At 32.1% G+C, this 24,859-nt stretch overlaps 2 protein-coding genes across 2 annotated transcripts; both read left to right on the top strand.

Moving 5' to 3' along the window:
* Positions 1–121: 121 nt before the first annotated feature.
* On the top strand, positions 122–7,664 carry LOC133310148 (proline-rich receptor-like protein kinase PERK8). The gene is made up of 8 exons (XM_061511042.1): positions 122–1,794; positions 2,825–3,235; positions 3,604–3,690; positions 4,008–4,078; positions 4,274–4,350; positions 4,818–4,965; positions 6,590–6,751; positions 7,272–7,664. Exons 1-8 carry the CDS (start codon positions 765–767, stop codon positions 7,521–7,523), a joined length of 2,238 nt encoding a protein of 745 aa, XP_061367026.1. The 5' UTR covers positions 122–764; the 3' UTR covers positions 7,524–7,664.
* A 7,811-nt stretch (positions 7,665–15,475) lies between these two features.
* LOC133310142 (uncharacterized) lies at positions 15,476–24,071 on the top strand. The gene is made up of 13 exons (XM_061511037.1): positions 15,476–15,528; positions 16,580–16,661; positions 16,811–17,129; positions 17,275–18,944; positions 19,642–19,911; positions 20,004–20,282; positions 20,512–20,640; positions 20,741–20,941; positions 21,211–21,353; positions 22,168–22,465; positions 22,927–23,066; positions 23,253–23,310; positions 23,404–24,071. Exons 1-13 carry the CDS (start codon positions 15,476–15,478, stop codon positions 23,782–23,784), a joined length of 4,023 nt encoding a protein of 1,340 aa, XP_061367021.1. The 3' UTR covers positions 23,785–24,071.
* The last annotated feature ends 788 nt before the right edge of the window (positions 24,072–24,859 follow it).

Here is a 24,859-nt window from a genome sequence, read left to right as displayed (position 1 = left end):
TGCCAGTGCATGTGTGTGAAGGACACACACAGCGAGAGAGAGAGAGAGAGAGAGAGAGAGGCAGTATAATCTGAAAGTCGTCTCCACGTTCTCATTTGCACATCTTGTGGGGTGTGCTGTGTATGCCACTATTGTCATATTCCGCAAAATAAGCTTTTTTTTCCTTTGGAGTTTTGAAGCTTCTTATAGTTTCCTACTTAGATAGACCCTCCTTTCAGATATTGTTAAAGATTTCATTTTTAGTTTATGGGTTCTAGCTTGTGCCAGTTTTGGAGATCTGGGTATGCTGCATTTTGGCCTTGACTTCAGCTTCTACAGTGTACTAGGCCAGTAACAAATCTGGTTCATGAAATGCTGGATGCTCCTTGATTTCTCTTGTTGCTGCAAAAAAAGGTTTTGTTTCTGTGAGCTGGGTTTCTTTTTCCCATTGTGAATTTGCTTTTGCTTTTAGTATTGTTAGGTTCTGTAGCCTACAAAGGTATTAGCTTTGTTGAAAGTAGTTTGTGGGTATTGACTTTTTGCTGTTTGCCAAGACTTTTTTGGGAATTGGGTATTGGTGGTGTGTGTTGTTTTCTCTGAAGAAATTTGAGCATTGCTTGTTGAAGAGTTGATCTGAAATCTGAGGTTCATATTTGATCTGGAATGTTGTGATGACTATTTTCCTGGTGAAAGATTGGAAATTTGAGTTTTTAACTGATTTTGGAAAGTAGTGATGGAAGTGTTTTACTAGTACATTTTGTTCTTGAGGGAAGATTTGTACAGTGATGGCTTCAACAACCCCTTCTCCAAATGCTTCCCCTTCTGCAGTGCCTCCAGCATCTGCTGGTGTTTTATCACCACCTCCTTCTTCATCTTCCCCACCACCATCACCTCCCAATTCTTCTCAACCCAATCAAACATCCAATTCCTCTGCTCCTCCTCCTTCTGACCCTTCAGCTCCTCCTCCTTCTCCTCCACAGGCAGTGCCTCTAACCCCTCCTCCTTCCCCATCCCTCTCTCCTCCGCCATCACCTACACTGCCGCCAACTAAGTCCCCTCCTTCACCACCAGATTCTCCACCACCGTCAACACCTGCATCTCCAACACCACCAGTTGCAACATCACCCCCACCACTAGCTACCACTGCCCCTCCTCCTGCTGTGACTCCACCTTCCCCTCCAAATTTGTCCCCACCACCTAAAGCAGCTGGTTCCCCTCCTCCTCAATCCTCAGAGGCACCTCCAACAGCAATTCCACCTCCCTCTCAACCGGTTTCGCCATCTCCTCCTCCTCCAGCCAATGTGCCACAGCCACCATCCACCCCTTCTCCTCCTCCACCACATGCAAAGCCTCCGAAAAGTGCTCCTTCACCTCCTTCACTTGCATCCCCTCCATCTGTTTCTGAATCTCCTCCTTCTCCTACTTCTACTGATGTTCCCCCTCCATCCACATTGCCTTCAACTCCTCCTCCAGTCCCTTCAGCTTCTTCACCTCCAGTTTCTTTGCCTGGCCCCCCAGCTAATAAAACAGCTTCCGGGGGTCCAACTGTGTCCCTACCCTCTATTCCAACTGAGAAACCCACTGCTAGACCAACTAATGGTGGCACTGATAATATAATCACAAACACTACACCTTCACATTCAGGAGGGTTAAAAACTGGAGGAGCTGCAGCGATTGGCATCATAATTGGTTTTATTGTTCTCAGCCTTCTTGTTATGGCCGTGTGGTTTGTACAGAAAAAGAAGAAGAAGAAGGAAACAGGACCGAAAGGTGGTTATGCTGTACCTTCTCCATTTGCCTCATCTCAAAATTCAGGTATTGCATTGTGCACCACCAACTATTAGGAATATATGCTCTTGTCGGATATTGCATGTTGTTTGTTGTCAACCTTGATTATTTTAATCTGAGATAAATAGAAAAAGATCTTCCTTGCACTGCATAAACTTGAATTGGATAATCTTGGATAAACTGGATTCTGTTTGTTGGGTGAATCAGAGAAGTTCCCAGATTCTGGTTCTTAAATATTCATTGTAGAAAAACAAAAACAAAAAATAAGGATGCTTCTTTACACTAAACCAGAAGTCCAATATTATTGAATCAATCTCTGTTGCCATTGAATACCAATTTCATTTCCTGAAAACAGGGTTCATTTATTTGATTTCACATATCTCTAAATCAATAATTTTCAAGCATTACATTATACCTTGCTATCTTCGGGAAAATATGATTAATCTTTGGAAGGAGTAATTTTAGATTATGGTATTTATTATTGCCTATAAAAGGTGCAGATGCATCTCTGATCTACATGGTCTATAATTATGTTCTAATATGACCTAAACTGGTTTTTACTCTGTGTTTTGTTTTTCAATTCCATTTTTGGTTCATAGCCTGCTTAAGGTATAATGCTAATCACCATGTCACCATTCTCTTGATTTTTCTTTATACCTTAATATGCCTATGTTGAACCCTAAGCTCTGTTGCAAGACACTAGAATTGTGGTAGTGGTGGTGACAGCTTTGGGTAGTTTGCAGGTTGTTATAGGTTCAAAGTTCAAACCTCCATGCTGTCCTTGTACCCCCCAAAAAATCTATGTTTCCCTCTTGGCAGTGTCTTTGGTTTTGACATTATCTGTGATAAATTTTAGTTGATAAAGATAATTAAGCTTGATAATTCTTGTTAGACATTGTTTTGTTCTGAAATTTTTTGGAATGCTAGTTGCGTTATAGTTAAATGTCAGGAACTATACAACTGGCATGTGTTTGTACTAACCTTATAAATTCAGCAATAATTAAATGTGCAAATGGCTGCTAAAATAATTTTTTTAAACATTGATATTCTCTTCTAGGTACTTTGTTCTTGAGGCCACAGTCTCCAGCCAACTTTTTAGGTAGTGGCTCAGGTAGTGATTTTGTGTATTCACCATCCGAGCCAGGTGGGGTAAGTAGTTCAAGATCATGGTTCACATATGAAGAACTTATCCAAGCTACAAATGGGTTTTCGGCACAAAATCTGTTGGGAGAAGGTGGATTTGGTTGTGTCTACAAAGGTTTTCTCATAGACGGAAGAGAAGTGGCTGTGAAACAGCTCAAAATTGGTGGTGGGCAAGGGGAACGTGAATTCAGGGCAGAGGTTGAGATTATTAGCCGTGTACATCATCGTCATCTGGTTTCCTTGGTGGGCTACTGTATATCTGAGCATCAAAGATTGCTTGTCTACGACTATGTTCCCAACAATACTCTTCATTACCATCTCCATGGTAAGATCTATATCTCTGATTAAATAATTTGAATAAACAAGAACAATTAGTTCATCACAAATTTACAGCACCAAAAGCAATGAATTGAAGCAATACAGGGACACACCAAATTCTAAAAATTGTTGGACATGGACACTTTATGTATGTATGTGTGTATATATATAATTATAAATTTAAGGAAAGAGATTCATCATCATGCTGTTATAAATTACTATTGATGTTGCACTTGGATTTTACAATCCAAGGGGGTTGTTCTGTAAGTTCCAGCAATTATGCAGTTATAAATCCATGATTTCGGTTTAAGGATGGTATATTTCTTCACCTAAATTTTGATCTAAAACTTGATCTGTAAATTCAAATTTTTACAGTTGAAAACAGACCAGTTCTGGATTGGCCTACCAGAGTCAAGGTTGCTGCTGGTGCAGCTCGTGGAATAGCTTACCTACATGAAGACTGTAAGTTTCTTCTTCTTTCTATCATTCTATGTATTCTCAAATGTATAGCTATCCACAGAAAGACGGCATTATCTTGGTAGATGGTACTACATGTTTCTTTCATGCTTCGAGACATTCTTTTAAAATATATATTTTCTTTTAAGTATACAGAATTCTTTAGAACTTTTACAACCACATTTAAGATGCTAAACATCAAACAGTTTGCATTCTTGTTAATTGCACATTTTAAATTTCTCATGTTTTTACACCTGATCTTTTTGGTTTTCATAGCATGTTATATTCTTTATCTTCTTATTTTTTTTTAATTAATTTATCAGGCCATCCACGTATTATTCATCGAGACATTAAGTCATCAAACATCCTTCTTGATCACAACTTTGAAGCTCAAGTAAGTGGTTTTTATGATCTGTACATTCGGGTGCAGATTATATTTTTAAATTTTTTTTAAGCAAGTCTATTTATGAAACTGATTTGCACTTAAATGACAGTTTGTGTTGCATTGGCATCTCCTAATTTATGTATTGGTTTTTCTAATGCGACTTTTGTTAAAAAAAATAAAAATTTGCTGTGATTTGGCCAACAGGTTTCAGACTTTGGGCTTGCAAAATTGGCATTGGATTCAAATACGCACATAACTACACGTGTAATGGGAACCTTTGGGTAGGTTATGCCTGTGTTTAATGTGTAGCTTGTGTCACATAATTTATTGTTTATTGATAGAATCCTATTATTAGCCCTTGAATTTTGTTATTTATTTCAGCTATCATTATAAGAATAAATATATTACATATGTCCTATATAAATAACTTACAAAGCATTTTTCTCTTTCTGTATGACTAATAATTATTAGTTTTAATACTTAAGTTGGGCAAGGGAGGGTTGTATTATTATCATCATCATCTCATGGCTTGTTCAAGTTCTAATTGAAACTTTTTAATCCGCGTTCATTTTATTCCTCTCAGGTTGTATATTATAGCACATAATTTATAGATGTGTGATCTATTATGCCCTGTTGTTAGGCCTTTTTCAACATACGAAGCTGAGTCATTCGGATATTGATAATACTCATTGCATTTACTGTTCCTGTTATGAGTATATCTAATAGAAAGAATGGTCTGAATTGGCAGGTACATGGCACCAGAGTATGCAACAAGTGGGAAATTGACTGAAAAATCTGATGTATATTCCTTTGGGGTTGTTCTTTTGGAGCTAATTACAGGTCGAAAGCCTGTAGATGCCTCTCAGCCAATTGGTGACGAGAGCCTGGTTGAATGGGTGAGTCACATATTTGCATTAACATGCTTTGCTTATTGTTGTTATTATTAATATTAATATTTAATAGGATATACATGTAGACAAATAGGTTTCAATGTTTTTTAGTTTACTGTGAAGAGTGTCCTATCTTAATTAATTGACATGGTTTCATAGGTTCAAATATTGTAAAGCAATAATAGCAGGAACAAAATGAAAACAAGGTGGCATTTTTTGTAATTATAAAAGAAAACGTTTTAACTAAAAATGGAAAGAGAAAACAAACCAACTCCATCTTAAATTTTTTGCTTGTTTTCTTTGAGCTGTGATATGGGGGGTTGGAGATTGAAAAACCACAGTCAATCTTAATAGATGACCTAGGTGCTGGAATGTACAAGTGAATTTACTGAATTGAAGAAGCTGACATTTAAAGAAGAAAAAGAAGAGAAAGAAATGGAAATTGTATCTTCTATTGCTTTTCATTTATAACTATCCACCTCAAATAGTTTGCGTTAAAGGTATTGTTAATGTTGATATTGAAAGAAAAGGAAATTGTAGTATTATGGGTTTATGACAATAATGCATGTCTACTGCATGCTGAGTGAGGGAAGTTAATCATTAGATGGAAGAATGCAAGGGAACCCCTGCCCTTTGCAAAATTATGGACATGCGATTCGAAAATGCAGGATGAAGGAAAGTCTTATAGACCAAATTGATCCAGTTATGGCTTAGTTGTTCAGTTGTGCTTGTACCACAATTCACGTTACAATCGTTTCTTATGAAAAATATGTTAAGTTTAAGCCAAAATGGTCCTTATTTATGTAAAATATCCATGTGGTAATAATTTCTCTAGTCCTACAACTCTGATGACTTGCAGCTAAACATGCTGTTGATGGAACTACTCTTGGACTATCTAGTATTACTGGTGCTAAATTCATTTAACACTTATTAAACCTTATTGTTACGTTATCTCTAAATATTTCCCTGTATATTCTAGTAATAATGGGTATTAAAATTTCAACTTGGAATGATAATTTTCCTAATTTGTATGAGGGTGAATCTTTAGCGGTGGTAAGGCTGTTCCTTTATGATCGGATTCGAATATGGGAAATAGCCTCTTTGCAATTATGCAAGCGTTAGGTTACATATAAGAATTGCCCTCACCCCACCCTGCTAGTCGGGGTTTAATGGGGACCGGATAGTTTTCCTAATTTGTGATAAAATTCTGTTGGGGAGGGATCTTTTGACTCTAGAGTAAGACTTACAATTCTTACTCTCTATCTCAACCGTTGATTTCCGTTCATCTAATGGTTATTATTTATTTGAAATTAATAATTGATATAGATAACCGTTAGATGGACGGAAATCAACGGTTGAAATAAGGAATAAGAGTTGTAAGTCTTACTCTAGAGTCAAAAGATCTCTCCCCAATTCTGTTAATTATTTTCTCCAAAAAAAATTGTTAGTGCTGAAGGATATATTTGTGATCAGGTGTAAGATGAACTTGTACTTGCCTTTTTCTGTCTGCATATTAGTACTCAATCACATGCATTTTCTGTAGATTTTACTATAAAAGAGGCAAGGGAAGGGAATGGAGTCCCAATCAGATTAAATTGCTCATTTTAATAAATATCAAACTAATTTCCAGGCTCGGCCTCTGTTGAGCGAAGCACTTGATAATGAGGACTTTGATATTTTGGTGGATCCAAGGCTAGGAAAGAACTATAATAGAAATGAAATGTTTCGGATGATTGAAGCTGCTGCAGCCTGCGTGCGTCACTCTTCAATAAAGAGGCCACGGATGAGTCAGGTATTTTTATTTTTCATGTTATCAGTCTCTCGCAAATGTAAGGTAAGGCTGTTACTATTAAGACACTCCTTTGAATCCTACACATAGCAGAGGCTTTATGTAAAAAATCAATTTAACCCAAAAGCTTAAACTGTTGGATGAGGCTACATTAATGGTTTTATAATTTATTTAATACGTCCCCTTACACGAAAGCCCTATTGAGATTGAAGGGTGGATGATGCATCAGGCCCAGCCTACCTGTGCTAAGAAATTTCACAATATGTAATTATTTATTAACTGAATGGGAGCAGTAAGGATCGAACTCGTGACTGTTTGGTCACGGAGGCTTTGATACTATATAAAGAACCAATTCAACTCAAAAACTTAAGCTGTTGGATGAGATTATATTAATGGTTTTATATTTATCTAACACTTTATAGGACCAGGTTCACCTTTTAGAGCATCCCATGTCGTGCCATATAATTGATTTAGATTTTGAAGATACTAACTGCATGCTTTGATTTGTTCATCAATTTTTCAGGTAGTGAGAGCCTTAGATTCATTAGATGAATTTTCAGATCTGAATAATGGAATGAAACCAGGGCAGAGTTCAGTGTTTGATTCAGCACAGCAATCTGCACAAATCAGAATGTTTAGGAGGATGGCTTTTGGGAGCCAAGATAGTTCCACTTACTTTAATGAGTCTCACAGTAGCTGGAGAAGCAGAGATCATGACTCAACAACTTTCCTCACCCAAAATAAATCTGGGCCCTGGAACATTTCACATGACTAGGTTCTATGGTGTACTCTGTAAATCTCATTTTTACTATTCTTATTTTATTTTTTATTTTTTTTCCCTTCCCATTTTCTCGACATGATTTTGCTTGCTATGGTGCTTTATATTCTTTGTAATTTAGGTTATTTGATACGTAACTCGTTGTATTTATCGATCTTCATGATATAATACCATGCATGAGTTGTGACCGATCTTCAACACTACTAGTAGCCAGTAGGTACTTGATAGTGTAACTTGGACGTCACGCCATGAGCAAACTTGAAATTCACGTTAATCTTTATGTAAAGATTGGTGTCTCACTGTCACTATCGAAATCGCCACAGGATGCTAGCTGAAATTTAAAATTTTTAAGAAATAGAGTCGTCATTAATTTTATTTAAATTAGAAAAAAATGAAAAACCTTTTTGAAAATTGGTCTTTGGAGAATGGGATTAGGTTCGGGATGGAATTTTTTTATTTTTTTTTTGAAAATTGTTTCATGGATATTTCCGAGCCGAAAACTGAAGATTAATTCATTCGAGGCAGAGAGATCACGTAATTATGGGTACAATCTTTATTAACAAAGCTTTTTTATACACATGGCCAAAAATTGGAAAGGATGAAAATTTAATTCTACTGCATCCTGTTATATCCATTTAAAAACTGGTCACACTAATTAATTATACAAATTATTGTTAAACTTTAATAATTATCTGTTTACCCAAAATGTAGAATCAAATGAGTGGGATAATTATATTTAAAAGAGAAATTAAATTGTACAACTTTTATTTTAGCTTGACGAGAGAATCTCTACTATGATGCCTTTTGTGTAATAGGGAATTCAAAACTACGTAGTTGTTAAAAAATGTATTCGAGTTAATTAATTTTAATTTTAAAATATGTATTGAAGATAAAATTTTATTTAGGAAATTTTGATTGATTAATATTTCTATGATTTTATTCAGAAAAATTACTTGGTCAAGTTTAAAAGTTTTGAATTATCATTGAAGATAAAATAGGTACGACATAGGCATACATTTATTTTTATATATATATATATGTTCTCCAACGTGACTATATTAGATCAACCAATTAACATTGACAACATATTTCATGTCATTTTTTATTTTTTAGAATATAAATAACATTATATGATAACTAATTTTTTTATTTAAAAACGTAAACAGGCCAGACTATAGGCCAAAAGGTCAGGCTTTTTATATTTAGCCCATGGTCTTGTTTTTAATCAGGCTTACTTACAAGCTTTTATCTGTTCTAATTACCTCAAAGGCTGATCAGGCCAGGCTTTTCATAGGTCAAGTCGTAGGTCCCTGTAAGCCGGCCTAGTCCATTTACACCTCTAGTAGTTATATTTGAAGATTGAATTATTGAGTACATAACTATATTTGATTTGTATAATAATCAATGTCTCTGAATTGCATAATTTTATTAATTTGTGGTTGATACTTATAAAGTTTTGTGTAAGTGATGTAGCTTTTTCAACTTTAAAAATAGTCCAAAATAGCAAGACAGTTCTTTTTTATTTCAGATATTTTTGAAGTAACATGTTTGCATTTTTGTTTTTTGTTCCTTCTTGTTTATACCTCCACCATTGTACCATTCAGAGCTTTATAGTAAGATGAAGGTGTTGATTTATCTGTACAATGATTAACCAATGACGACCGACAATAATTTCATTTTTTTTCTCTTGCGTATCACACGGGTAATTTACCGATTTATATTCTAAAACAAAAGCACCCAGTGATAGGGGTGTTCATCAACCGATCCAAACCGCGGTGATCGAACCAAAAAATCGATAACCGAATAAATCGAAAATCAAAAAATCAAAAATCGAAAAAAAATCCGCAAATTTTAATTGGATTGGATCGGTTTTCAAATTGGTAGATAAAAACCGATCCAATATATTAATTTTTCTCTACCTACTTGGGTATTTCCCCAATTATAGCCCAAAAATTTCTAAATCCAAGACCCATTAACCCATCAACTAAATCCAAGAAAAAATCTAGTCACATCTCATCAACAAAATTTTATCTAAGTAGAGTTTCATATCTTATTGTCCAAAAAAAATTAGGATTTTCAAATAATTATAAAAAAATTATTGATCATATAACCCTATCTTAATATCTTATTGCACAATAATTATAAAAAAAATTAGGATTTTCAAAAAATAAAAAACTGATCCAATTCAAACCGAAAAAATTAGATTTGATCGGATCGGATTTGAAAAAAAAAATCAAACCGAATGGATGATTATATGATCAAACTGAAAGAATTGAATCGGATGATTTTTACTTGTAAAACCGATCCAATTCAGATCGCAAACACCCGTAACCAGTGACTTGACGATTGCGCGTATAAATCAATTTGATTGAGATTGCGTGTCTATGTAGATAATAGCAATAGGATTATTAATCAATTTGGTTTTTGTTGTTAGGAATTAGGATGCAAATGGATCCTAAGACAGTTAGATGGAAAAAAAGAAAAAAAATAAGTTTCCTTGAATATATTTTATTTTAAGAATAAAAAATCAATAGTTACCTTGAAAAGTAATTAAAATATTTAATGAAATTAAAATTAAATAAATAAATTATATCATTGTATTTGCTTTGTAATGTAGTTAAGAATAATGGATTGAATAAAAAAATTAAATTCTTTTGAAAATATGAATAAAAGTTAATCCTCATAAAATATTTAATTCGATGAAAAACAATATATTTGTAATGAAAAATAAATTAAGTATTTTAAAAAAATTGGACAAAATATGGTGTTGACACTCAAATGTCCAATTTTTTGAGGTCTATGGACCGAATTCCCTATAAAATACCCCATCTATTATATGGGGCTATCAACAAAGTTGCGACTTGCGACTAAGTCTTTCTTTTTAACAAAATTATGTGGCGAGGAAAAAAAGCACGTTTTATATAAAATTAGGACAATTAGCCAACGTAATTTATTCAATTAGTGAATGCCAAATAAATTATTTTAGAAAAATTATTCTAATTTAAGTTATTTTTTATGTTAAAATTTAAAAGTTAGTTATATTTTTAATTTCATCTTGGTCTTTTAATATATTTCTGAAACAAAACGACAAAAACATTAATAAAATGAAAATATTTTTAATAAAACTGAAGGTGTAAAGAGGAAAATAGAATTTTCAAAATATCCTGTATTGTTTTTTCCTAAACTCCAAAATGATGTTATTTTGAGATTGTTAGAGATAATTTTATCTTATATATTAGAGGAACATTTTTCCTTTTAATTAAATCTAAACTTTTTTTTTATATACTATCCTTTCCATTTTTATCATCCCCGACTTTCTTCTTCATCAAGTTAAGAGTGGTTATATAATAAAATATAATTTTTACTACTAATTTATCTAAGCATGTTAAGTTTTTTGAATATTAATAAATAAATAATTTTTTTGAATAAAAGTTAGTTGAAAATAAATTTAACCAGATTAAATTAAATTCAAAACTAGCTGGTCATAAATATTATCCAATAAGTGTAGCTCTATTGACAATACAGACCGAGTAGGTAGGAAGATAATGTAATCTATTTGCTTCTAAAAAAATCATATATTCTCTTTACAAAATTTCCAAACAAGTTTGTTAAAACATTGATCATTCCTTTACTATGGGAGAACCGTATATAACAAATCAAAATTCGCAAAGAAAGTTTCAACAGCTTTCGATTGATCAAACTTCCAAGAGACAATTACTACAAAAAAAAAAAAAAAAAAAAAAAAAAACTTCCAAGAGACGAAGACTTCCATTAGAGTCCACTATAGGGATAACGGTGAATTCACTGAATTATATACCATGAAAATGTTGGTTTGTGATCTTTTACCAATTGAGTAAGTGTACGAGAAGAGCACAAAAAATCTAGAGCGTAAAGTTTAGGATTAGGGTTTTTTGGTAAGGTAAATTTCTGTGAAACCGAAACAATGATGATCTAATTAATACATTTTAAAACACAAAAATGGTCTTAGTGCTTTAGATCCAATTGCACCTACAATAGATACCATCAAATAATATAATATTAATTATAATCCAACATTATATATATAGAGTGAGAGAAAAAAAAATTCTCAAGCAGCTTGATGTATATTTATCTCCATCTACCCAAAAACTACTTCGTTTTGTTTATTTATTTCTTTATATTAATTGATTCACCTTTGAATGGTTATGATTTACTTTTTCTTTCTCTTCCTTTATCACTATTGATCCATCTTTGTACGGTTATGATAGGTCCATATATATATATATATATATATATATATATATATATATATATATATATTTATAACATATATATATATATATATATTTAGGTTTTAATGTTTCTACAGTGAATGTAGATAAGTTATCTATATTCGCTTACAAAACGACGTCGTTTTGGGTTGAAAAATTAAAAAATTATAATGAAAAAACTATTATAACCTGAAATAAATTATAATTACAAAAATACCTTGAATTCCGCCTCAAAATGACGTCGTTTTGGGCTCAATGTAGATCAGTTATCTACATTGACTATAAAAAAAATAAACCCTATATATATATATATATATATATATATATTTTCGCTTTGGAGTATTTTATATATGTGATAAATGAAATGATCGGAAAGCTTGATCTTTTGAGTATAATAATACCGTTTTCAATAAAATAAAATGTTATGTAACTACGTAAATTTTTTAAAACTAGTCCGTACATAAACTAATTTTGAAAAAAAAAAACTGGTTTTAAAAAATCCAAAGACTATTTTAATCAAATGTAACTTTTTTCTTCATACTATCCTTTTCTTTTTTATTGTCCCCTGCTTTCTTCTTCACCAAGTTAAAAGTGATTATTTAATAAAATATAATTTTTACTATTAATTTATCTAAGAATGTTATGTTTTTTGAATATCAATAAATTAAAAAAATAATTTGAATAAAAGTTGGTTGAAAATAAATTTAACCAGACTAAATTAAATTCAAATCCAATTATAAAATAAGCTGAAACTATATGAATAGTTTTATCTTAAAATATTAAATGAAATTTGGTGGTTATCAAACGAACTATCCATTATATTTTCGAGGAATATCCTTACTATCAAAATAATTTACTATTTCCATAATCATCATTGGATTAGTATTTTTTTGCTCTTTAAAAACTTTTCAACATTATCTCTCTTCGATCCAATAATGATTACGGATTTAGTGGGTTGATAATAAATTTTTTTGATAGTAAGAATATCTCTTCTTTATATTTTCGATAAAGATAAGCTACCGATAAAGTTGATTAGTCTTATCTTATCTTAAAACTAAGTAACGATTATAAAGAATCCGAAGGGTATATAACGATAGGAGGAGTTCATAGTTACTATCTTTTTTTCTTATTATCTCTTATTATTAAATTTTAACCGTTGATTTCATTCAATCTAACAGTTGTATTTTACTATGTCATACTTATTAATTAATTAATAATATCCAATAGATCATAACCGTTAGATTGACGGAAATCAACGGTTAAGATTTAATAATAAGAAATAGTATGAAAAAAAAGTAATAAGCATGATCTCTCCTAAAATGATAAGTTACACTTTATTCAAAAGTTGAAAAAATACACTCAGTTTGCGCTTCCCGTCGCCGACCTGCTCCTTCATTGCTTCCGGTCCTCCGTTCTTGGAGTCTCTGATTCATTCGTTTTACAATACATTTTGTTTTCTTCTTTCTATTGAAGGGCTCGCATTTTGTGTTCACAAAGAAAACTCTTTCCTTGGAAACCACGGTAAGTCACTCGCTGATTCAATCTTGCCCGGTTTCATTAATCAAACATTTTTTCATATATTTATTTATTTACTTCTCTCTTTCTTTTGGTCTTTCTTGGGTCATGTTATGTTATAATATTAAAATATAACTTATTTCCTTCAACTTTCTTGGTGTTTTAAATTACCATCTTTCGATTAATCCCCGTATATTTTGTCATATTGACAAATTATTATATCTATCAAAATTTTGACTAAGAGTATTAACCTCAAATATCTAATATTATTTTGGTTCCCAAATTTGCATTTCACACATTCAAGAGTGTGAAATACAAATTTGGAAAATAGAATAAAATTAAGAAGTAGTCGAGGTTATATAATATCGTTAGATAAATTTTTTTCAGGAATGTTAATTTGTTTTTATCACAAAATATAAGGGGTTAATTATATTTAAAAATTTAAAATGGTAATTTAAAACATGACGAAAGTTCAATGGAGGAAGTTGTATTTTAGTCTATTATCAAATATATGTTTTTTTCCTAAAAACTTTTTCCATGCACAAATAAAAAATAATTACCATTTACGTCCTTGATTGTTTTGTCTCTCTTTTCTTTTTGTTTTTTATGTGATATTGTTGCTGAATCATATATCGTGTTCCCTTTTGTTTGTTGATGGCATAGTTTTGGGACGGCTTAGATTTTCATTATATTAATTCCAATGAAAAGAGAAGCTTCTCTAATTTGAACATTGCGTAGCAACAGGTTTACAGAGATTATGCGAAGGAGGGGGAAATTAGAGAGAAAAGTAACAAGAGAGATCCCTTATCGCCTTTACATATATTATGTCGTAGCTATAAATGGGTTAGATGGCATAACAGAAGTTTATAGTCCATTCTATATTAGGTCAAGCGTGACCTATTACATATAGTTAAATAAATAGAACAAGATCGAGATAGCTTAGTTAGAAAACAGGTCATAAGTTTCCTTTTTCCTTTTATGTGTCGAGCCTATAAGTTTACAGGCCGACTTATATTATAAAGATATTATTTTAATTATTTTGAATAATAAAATAATAATAATATTATAATGATTTTGAATAGTAAAATAATATTTAAATATTTACCAAAATAATAATAATAATAATAATAATAATATTTAATTATTTTTTAAAATATTAAATGTCTAATAGGCTTAAATGAGTTAATAGGTCTAGGCCTAGAGTTTTATTTTTTAAACATAGGCCAGACCATATTTATAATTTGAGTCTATACAAAACTAACAAATCAGACCATATCTAAATATTTTTACGGGAATGGATCCACTCATGTGAAAAAAGTGGTCATATGATCATGTTATTTGATCACAACCACTCATTTAAAAATTATATATTTTTATCTCTCTTATCTCATCATCAATGAGTAGTTGTGATCTAATAACATGACCATTTTTTCACATGAGATGATATATTTCCTATTTTTACACAAACCTAACCTATTTAACCGAAACTCTACCGGGCTCAACTTATTTAGAACCCTAACTGACTGCTATCAACAAAATCTAACAAAAACAACGGAAAGGCAATAAAACAGAAACGCAATAAAAAAATAAAGGAAACTAAGAAAACTAACCGAATTTTGAGCAGCTTCTCTTTTATGGGTCGTATTGCTATATTCTCGCACCCTTAAAAAACAACCCCGTCATCGAGGTTGATTACCAAGATGATAATTATTTTATGCAATAAAAATAAGATAATGGGGTCCATTATCTTTTTTTTTCAAAAGTAATCGACTTCATTATGTTGTCTCCATTGGATAATAGATAATTATTGTGAGCAACATAAGATAATTATTTTTCTTTTTATAATTATTGTGGGCCAGAATCAATTGTATTTATTTTTTTTATTTTTATAAAAAACGGACTAAGTTATAATTCACATTATAAAAACTATTTATAAATTAAGATGGGTTTGGATATTTGTACTTATTAGTCGTGGGTAAAAGTATAAGCTTACTCCATAGGCCCATTTTAGAAAGGAATTAGGGTTAATAAATTTGGTTAGGTCCTCTTTGCATTTACCAAAATTAATTGCTCTAAACCCTAAACCATGTAGACAATTGTGATTAGAGAGTGGTATGAAAGTTGTGAGTAAGGAGTGACGTGAACTGCAAGAAAATAAGATCTCATCTTTCAAACCTTACAAAAATGTCGGAGCAAGCAAGAACTAAGATAGAAATCCAGAATAATGTCGTCATTCGGTAAACCTAAAATTTTTGGTGTTTTTCGTATAATCGTATTGTGCGATTTCTTACACCAACTTTATTGGGTGCTTTGCCATAGTCATATCTGAACCAATCTAGCATGCACCAAGCATTGCCCCCAAAACTGAACTATACAGTGATGTATCAAGAAAATTGCACCTTAAGTATATATCAATTATTGGATTGAGAAGAATAATAGGTGAAACTATAAAACTATTTTATAACAAATGCATATAGCTGCTCTTCCCTTTTAATCGCCACCCTTACGTACATTGATTTCTTCAAAGTTATTTGAATTTTTTCGGTTGTTATCTTTGAATTTAGTATGATAAGGTGCATAGTTTGTAGGATGTATAAATTGTTATCTGTGCAAGCTGTTGCAGTTCTGTGTTATGTTTCTTATGAGTAGACTGTGGTTTCAAGTCTATGACAATATATTTTCATCTTCATTAGATCTAATGATAAATTATATTGAAGACTTGTAATCATTTTTATTCTTTTCAACTTTCAAGTACTATTTCTGAATTAATATGTTCCCAATTTTTTTCCTCTACACTATACGATAATCTTACTTGCATAACCCTTCAATCCATTTGAGAGATGATCACACTCACTTCATTTTGTTTTTTCTTTTCAAGGGCCAAAGATCTGCAGACTCTGTAAGCTAGGCTTAGGTCTACATTTGAGAGAGAATTGAAGCCAATAATTTGTAAGAAACCAAATGAGATTCATGACAAGTTGGCGTGAGCGACCTTGTATCAACTATTGTCGTGGTGTGATTAGAGATACAACGTAAGTGATATGTTTGTGCATTAACTTTTGCACTTGTAGTGTTATTTTTTATCTTGGAGGTGCATGCAAGTTATAATGTGTAGAAAATAAATTCATATAAAAAAAGAATCAACATAAGGGAAACATGGAAAAACCCAATATATTCTGCAAATCCATTTTTTGGGTTCCCAGATTATTTTCTGTGAAAAGAACTTATGCGTGTCATTTAGTTGAGACTGACTAAATTTTTCTTTAGTGATCGAATTTTGAATTCCAGCATTCATTATGAGCAAATGCAACAGCCATGTGATCTTGCTACAATTCTAGAAGAAGGGCTTTTTGTAGATGCTTCATCAGAGGTTTGATTCTGATATAATTATGTGTCTAAAAATGTGAGTTCTAATTTGTTAATTAAACCAAAAGGAGGATCAAATTCAAGTTTTGTACAAATACTATTGGTTAAGCACCAGTTCCATTTATTGATATTTTAATTTCAAATATTTGGCAGGATGAGTACATGAACCAGGAGACATTGACACAAAGATTGCTAACCCAACTAGATAAATTGCAAGGAACAAATTGCAGTCAACAAGTACCCTGCTCAATTGACAACAATAAATATGGCTTATCAAACAAAGACATGTCTCACCCTACTTTTCTTCAGGAGGCAGTTTTTATGCCTAATGAGTTTCCGTCATTTGGTGCATTCACTGATATGAACGTGTTGCCTAACTACTGTGCTTATGGTGGGTCAAGCAATCTAAACACTAGCTTCCAATCACCGAATTCCCTTTTTCAGCTACAACATGCAAATGATGCTATGCTATGTAGTTTTTGTGATCTTCCTAAATTTCAATTTCAAAATTATAAGCACTTTGGATTTTGTTTTTCTTTGCAACCTTTTTTTTTAATTTCACTAAAAATATTTTTATTTTTAATAACATTTACCCGTTTGATTTACTACTCTGACAGCTGAGATGGATCTGATACAATATGGAGATTGTTTGGGGTCTAACCAGAAAAATGAATCTATGGCTTTCTTCACTACAATGGGAAATTCACAACAGAGTGAATCTTTGAATTTGTTGATGCCTCAAAATGTCTCAAGGGAAATTTCTGATGTCCCTAATCTATCTCCTAACATGAACTCTAATTGGCAAAGTTCAAGTGTTGGGAATTTGTGGCAAGATCAAACTAAGTGGGATTTTCTATCGGATTTCAAACATTTAGAGCAGCCATATGATCATTGCAGTAATGCTTCTATGGTCAAGACAGGATCATGCTTTGTGGATCAAGGTGCAAATTGTTATCCACTGTTAGGACTGTTGAAGCAAACTCATCTTCCTACAAAAAATCACTATGGGGAGAAACAATTATTGTGTGCCAACAGTAATCTCAAGTCTAATAAAAGAGATACTTATGACTCTTCTGGTGAATTTGAAGGCATGCTACCATCGAAGAAAAGAGTTAAAACGGATCCTGCATTTGGTGTCTCTTCAATCAATAATTTTACTTATAACTTACCTGCTCCTGAGATGGTTCAACCTTGCATTCTGGAAGAAACTCCAGTATTGAACAAACAGCCACTCTCTCCCCTCGATGAAATTTTGCAGCTTTATTATGATACTTTTTCACAGCCAACACAAGATTCCACTAGCATTAGTGAGGTAAAGAACAAGGTGATTGATGAAACATTTGGAGACACTTTCAAAAGTGAAATTGTTATGGCTGAAAACATTGATGCTGGTCAAATATCAAAGGAGACACACCCAAAAAGCCATCATGTTACAGCCAACAACAAATCAAAGCAAGATGTTAAAATATTGAACTCCAATGCGCATACTCTTTGCAATGATCCTAGTTCTCTATCTGATATAGAGGATGTGATGGGAAAAAATGAGTCCAAGAATGAAAAAATTCTATGTGAAGGACATAAAGGTACTCATGTATCGCCTGAGATGGTTCAACCTTGCACTCTGGAAGGAATTTCAGTATTGAACAAACAACCACAGTCTCCCCTCTCTGAATTTATACAGCTTCATATGGAACAATTTCCACATCCAACACAAGATTCCACTAGCATTAGTGAGGTAAAGAACATGGTGATTGATGAAACATTTGGAGACACTTTCAAGAGTGAAATTGTTATGGCTGAAAACATTGATGCTGGTCAAATATCAAAGGAGTCACACCCCAAAAGTCATCATGTTATAGCCAACAAGAAATCAAAGGAAGATGTTAAAATATTGAACTCCAGTATGCATACTCTTTGCAATGATCCTAGTTCTCTATCTGATATAAAGGATGTGATGGGAAAAAATGAGTTCAAGAATGAAATTTTTCTATGTGAAGGACATAAAGGTACTCATGTATCGGAGGAGCCACACTCCAAAAGCCATCAAGTGATCACCATCAGTAACAACTCCAGTGCTCATACTCCGCGCAATGATTATGGTGCTATCGCGAAGATTAGAATTGAGATTGAGAAAATGGTCACAAATGAAGTTGAAGAGCAAGAAGATGAACCAGAGAAGGAAACAAACTCGTCTAATTCAACAGTTTGTGGGGTTTCCTTAACTGATTTTCTGATGTGTGATCAAATAAGAGAACACATTATGAGTTTTGGGCAACATTTTGGTCAGGTTAGTACACTATCTTTAAGTGTTTGCCACTCCCCTTAATCTGTTAGGACTAATCTTATATGTTTGTCTCTTTACCATTCCTATTTCTACTAGCATGATTAAATTTTTAACAAAAATAATGATCATTAAAAAAAAACAACTTTGGTGGCAGAAAATCTATTACACTAATATGCACCCATTGTAAACAACTTTGCCATCTTCTACTACCTTCTTTCTCACACGTAAAATATATACAATGTTTCTATTCTTTTTACCTTGGTTTTGGTTTCGACATCTCTAGTTTTAGTCCTTGGATGTGATGTATACATTTGCAATGTTATGATAATTTGCATCTTCGCAAGTTATGATCCATTGGAGTCTGCCATCCATGTACATGTAAGTTAAAACTTCATTTTTCTTAGTAATTTATTCTCTTTCTCTTAAGTGAGAGTCATATCAATGAGATGATAGTTCTAATAAGCATACCTTCTAAATAGAAATGGTATTTATATATTTCAGAGGAGAGCTATATTTACAAACTTTTTGTTTACGAACTCTTACAAATCGAACTATGTATTCCGGAGTGTGTATTCTCGAGAATACATAGTTTGATTTGTAAGAGTTTGTAAACAAAAAGTTTGTAAATATAACTTTTTCCGTATTTTATTAGCTTGCTTTTAAATTTAATATCATATTCCAAACTACAACCACGAACCAGGAAGAAATTTCTGACAACACATGTCAATTATGTGGAATGGATGAACTGTCATTTGCACCACTACCAATCTATTTCCTAACTTGTGGTGTCTGCATAAAGAGAAATGCAAACTACTACTACTGTAAAACTGCAGAAGAATTTGATATAGACAATTGCTTTTGCACCACTTGCTATAAAAAATCTAGACGTAAGACAATCGCATTCAAAGGGACATCTATTTCCAAGACATTCTTTGATAGAAAGACAAATTATGAAATAATGAACGAACCAGTAAGTTAAGGTCTCCCTGTACTATAATATAATTCTACTGTTTGTTTATAAAGGATTCTAAACTCTTTCTCTATGATTGTTGTTTCCTGTAGTGGGTTCAATGCGATAAATGCAAAAGATGGAAACATCAAATATGTGCACTCTATAACACTACTACAGATATGGAAGGAAATTCTGAGTATATGTGCCCCATGTGTTGCTTAAATGAAACTGAGAATGGAATGCGTGAACCTTTGAGAAAGACTAATATTTTTGGTGCTAAGGACTTGCCAAGGACCATGCTCAGTGAACATATAGAACAAAGACTTTTAAAGCGCCTTGAGCAAGAGAGAGCTGACATGGAAAAATTTGAAGGGAAAAATCTTGATGAGGTAATTATGTCTATGTTTTAGACTTGAAAATTACTTGAACTTTTTTATCTTTTAATTTCATCTTTTTTTCTAGTCTTATTTAAGCAGGGTAAGTTTGAAAACAATAGTAATTTAATGTTAAAGGAAAATAATACCAAGAAATATGTTTCTGTTAATACAACTACATTTAGTTTTTTTGGAAAAAAAACAAATTTCCTGATTTTCAATGCATAACACTTCAAATTGGCAGGTTTTAGTAGCAGAAAATTTGTGTGTTAGAGTGGTGTCATCCTCTAACAAACAATTGAAAGTGGAGAAGCAGTTTCTGGACATCTTTTCTACGGGGAACGACCCTACTGAGTTCAATTATGTAACAAAAGTAAGTTCTGAGATTAATCTGTAAATAAATTTACATGTAATTATTTCTATAGAACTAAACAACTCCGCAAAGGAAATGACTGCATTACATTCTATTTCAGGCTATTTTTTTGTTTCAAAAGATTGAAGGAGTAGACGTTTGCCTTTTTAGCATGTATGTCCAGGAGTTTGGCTCAGACTTTAGACATCAAAATCAGCGTTGTGTATATATTTCATATCTTGATTCTGTGAAGTATTTGAGGCCCCAAAGACAGGCTGCGACTAGAGAAGCTCTTCGTACCTTTATTTACCATGAGATATTGGTGAGTTGTTTATAAATTATTTTGGTGGAAAGATATTCATACTATCATTTTTTTTCACCGCCAGTTCACTACTTTTCTAATCATTATTAGATTAGTATTTTTTCTCTGAAAAGATTTTTAAAAAAAAAAATAACTTTAATATTATAATTATGTACTCTCATACCGTGGACGATAGTAAATGGTAGTAAAAAAAATAGTAATATGAATATCAGAATAAACTCTTAATACTTTAATTAATGTTATTTTTGTCTTTCCTATTCTATCATCATATTGGATACCTTGATTATTGCAAGAAACGAGGTTTTGCAACTTGCTACATATGGTCTTGTCCGCCTACGAAGGGGGATGATTATATACTATATTGCCACCCTATAACTCAAAAGACTCCAAAGAATGATCATCTACGACACTGGTTTGTCTTTCTATCTCCTTATGTATGTTTGCACGTGTACAGTATTCATGTGCTTGTGTACGCATAAGCCAGATCCCATACATTGTTTGATGATTGAATACTCAGTTTTAAATTTGCCAGTTTTAAATTTGCCACTTAGACTTGTTTTGCTTAAATAATTTATTATTTAATTGTATATTATTTTAAATTTCACTTATACTTATCGTACTTATAAAAATATATCACTTAAATTTTTTGTGGTCTTATATATACATAATTTTTTTCTCAATTTTTATCTTATATTATTATCATATTATAAATTAAAATTATATACTGCAAAGTATAAATTATTTATTTAAATATAAATTAATAATAGTATCAATTATATTCTTAATTTTTATTTGAGAAATGTTTTTTATTTTTTAAAAAAAAAATTAGCTTTTGGAAAAAAAAATTCATCCAAACAAACTCTAAATGATATATTTTTATAATCACGCGATGAAGGTAAGTAAAAATTTAAAATCAGTTAAATGATATATGATTTAATTGCAATACATCCAAATGACAAATTTGAAATCAGATACAGTTAAAAGTGATGAATCATAAAACGGAAGCATTTGTTTATATATTTTTATAAATTATGCTATGTACTAGTATAACCTAGTATATTTTCAAAAATATATAATGTAATTTTTAACATATTATAAACAAAAAAAATTTGTAAATATATCCGGACGACGTTTTGCCTTATTTTTATCATCCTTAGCTTGCCATGAAAAAATTGGCACCGACATGACATGTATAAACATTGGGTATTTATTTACTGTGTGTGTAGGTATAATTCAATGCTGAGAAAGGCTTCAGAAGAAAATATCGCAATTGGTTTGACTAATATGTATGATGAATTCTTTGATACAAGTGGGAAATGTGACTCCAAGTCCAAGGTAACAGCTACTTGTTTGCCATACTTTTATGAAGACTACTGGTCTGGAGCTGCTATCAATATAGTCAAAAAAATTGAAGAGACCGGAGGAAAAAATGATGTAAGAAAGGTAAAGAAAGGAGTGAAGAAAAGAACTTCCGAACTTACAAATCCTCCAAAACGCTCCAGAGACGTTCAAGTGATGCAAGAGGTCTGTATGTCTATTTTATTTTTCACCTACATTCATTTGTTATTTTAGGTTAGGTTTTCATTCATCAATTCAATGCCTAGAGGAATTAGATGCTTTATGATGTTTTGAAATTGCAAAAATAATGGGTTTATTTATATTTACTTATATGATGAATTTTATTGAATTGCTTTGGACAAAAACCTCCCAGCCTTTGTTTATATAACCATAAACATTTATAGCTTCCCACAAAATTCAATATAACAAAATTTTATTTACTCATGATTTGAATCTATTTACTTTTCCTCTATGGTGCTAGTTTTATTAGTGACTCAGTGAGTCATGTAGTGAAATTCTATTTACCATTTACCAATAGACCTTTGGTCTTCTTTGTCTTTTCCTTTGTTGCAGTGTTCTGTATTTATTGATTTAACAAATTATGGAATTTTAATCTGATCTTTCTTCTACTACTGCCTCTCTAACAGTTGGGCAAAAAAATATCACCTCACAAGGAAGATTTCATTATCGTCCAGTTGCAGTATGCATGCATCAATTGCAATGAAGTGATAGTGTCCGGAAAGTGTTGGTTCTGCAGGGAGTGCAAGATATTCCAGGAGTGTGAAAGGTGATGATGACTTAATATGCACATACTTAGACTATATCTAGTTGAATTCATTATGCACCTCTTGGTCTCTTGTGTATTTTTCCCTCTTCTTCTAGAATGTGTTGCTTCCTTCTATATTAATTAAGTAGCATTTATCCCTTGGATAAGAAGTCAAAGTACTGATTATTATATACTTTACTATTTCAGATGTCATTCTGCTGACATACACATTTCTAGTAGTGGGGAGAAGCATACACTCTGTCAGGTGAGCTGCCAAAGTTTTAGGCTATTTTCATGAGTTTTTCTCTCTCCTAATAGTAATTTCTGGCAAAGTAACATATTTTAATCATGTTCCCAGGTTCTTGTGAATGATATCCCTCTCCATACTAAGGAGAATGATATCATTCTTGATAATGGATTACTTGACACTAGGGATAAATTCTTGAGCTTCTGCCAGAGGAATCATTTTCAGTTTGATACACTCCGCCATGCTAAGCATTCCTCAATTATGATCCTTCATCATCTTAAGAATACTACTGTGCTGACAGTCAGAAAAACATGTAGTATTTGTTGTAAAGACAATGAGTTCCAAATGAGTTGGCAATGTAAGATATGTTCATTCACCATCTGCTCAGCCTGCTATAAGGATAGAGGTGCATCTTTTCATGAGCACAAGTTGAATCAATGTTCTTCAAGGGAACTTTGCCGGCCAGAATTAAGAGTTGAAGCAGAAATTTGAAGTGGTATGAACTTGGAATGGATTCTCTGGCTTTATAAATGACATCTATAATACAAATGATTGTGATGTTTTTGCTTCGTATATATTTTTCTCCTGATAGTTATGTTAAGCTTGAAAGGTGTTATTTTGTGCATTGTAATGTGCAGTATATATCCCTTTTCCCAACAATTGATTGCATAGGTAGTCTCATCTTTTCTTTATTATGTTCTTACTTCAGGTTTTGATGTTCATGCCAGATTGTCTGGCTATCTTCCTGTAGTAAGTTTGTGTAATTTTATCGTGTTAGATTCAGGGATAGTTCCTATTGACAAAGTTTCATGTTTCTCTTTTTTTGAGGGGCTATTTTTTGTTATTTACTAAGCATTTGATTTTTTTTATTCTTTTTTTTTTCTCAAAAAAATCTTAAACCAAATTATGAGGTGGATCAACATGGATATCATTTTTTATTTTTGGTTCTTGCTATTCTTAATCCAAATTATGGAATGAATGTATGGATATCAGGATATCGGTGATCATGTTTCGGCCCTTGCTAAATTAACTACTATTGGAAAGTTATTCATGTTATAATAGTTGTTTGTTTGTAACTGACATTAAATGTGTCTGGTATGGAATCAAGAATCATGATTACATTGCAAGATCTAGTATGCTACATGAAAATTAGTGTGTAAGCATTTTTTTGGTGCAATCATACTCCTATGGTGCCCATCGAAAAAAGCAGAAGCACCTTCAAGTTGTTGTTGAATGAAGAAACAAAATAAAGTTTGCATACATATTTTGTTCAATTTGTTTCTTTCACGGGTACTATGACAGAGTGCTGATGCTTGCGCTTGTTATTCTTCAACTCATGGGGTCGATAGTCTTGCCTTAAAGTGTGAAAAATATTAAGGCTGCGACTTGAACTCTATGGATAAAGTAGGCTTCCTCCCTCTATTGACAATACAGTTAGTTCCTCTCATATATTTGTATGATGTATTCCCATGTGACTCCAGATTTTGTCTGAAACATACCTAGCCACTACTTGAGGTGCAACATCAACAAAAAGCATTTTCCAATAAGCTGGATAAAATAAACTTAT

Source organism: Gastrolobium bilobum, unplaced genomic scaffold (assembly GCF_033153095.1).
Source record: "Gastrolobium bilobum isolate Gb01-03AN ecotype WA unplaced genomic scaffold, APGP_CSIRO_Gbil_v1 utg24462, whole genome shotgun sequence".
Lineage (NCBI taxonomy): Eukaryota > Viridiplantae > Streptophyta > Magnoliopsida > Fabales > Fabaceae > Gastrolobium > Gastrolobium bilobum.
The sequence above is the reverse complement of the archived record's forward strand: the minus strand, read 5'-3'. Positions and strand labels throughout refer to the sequence as shown.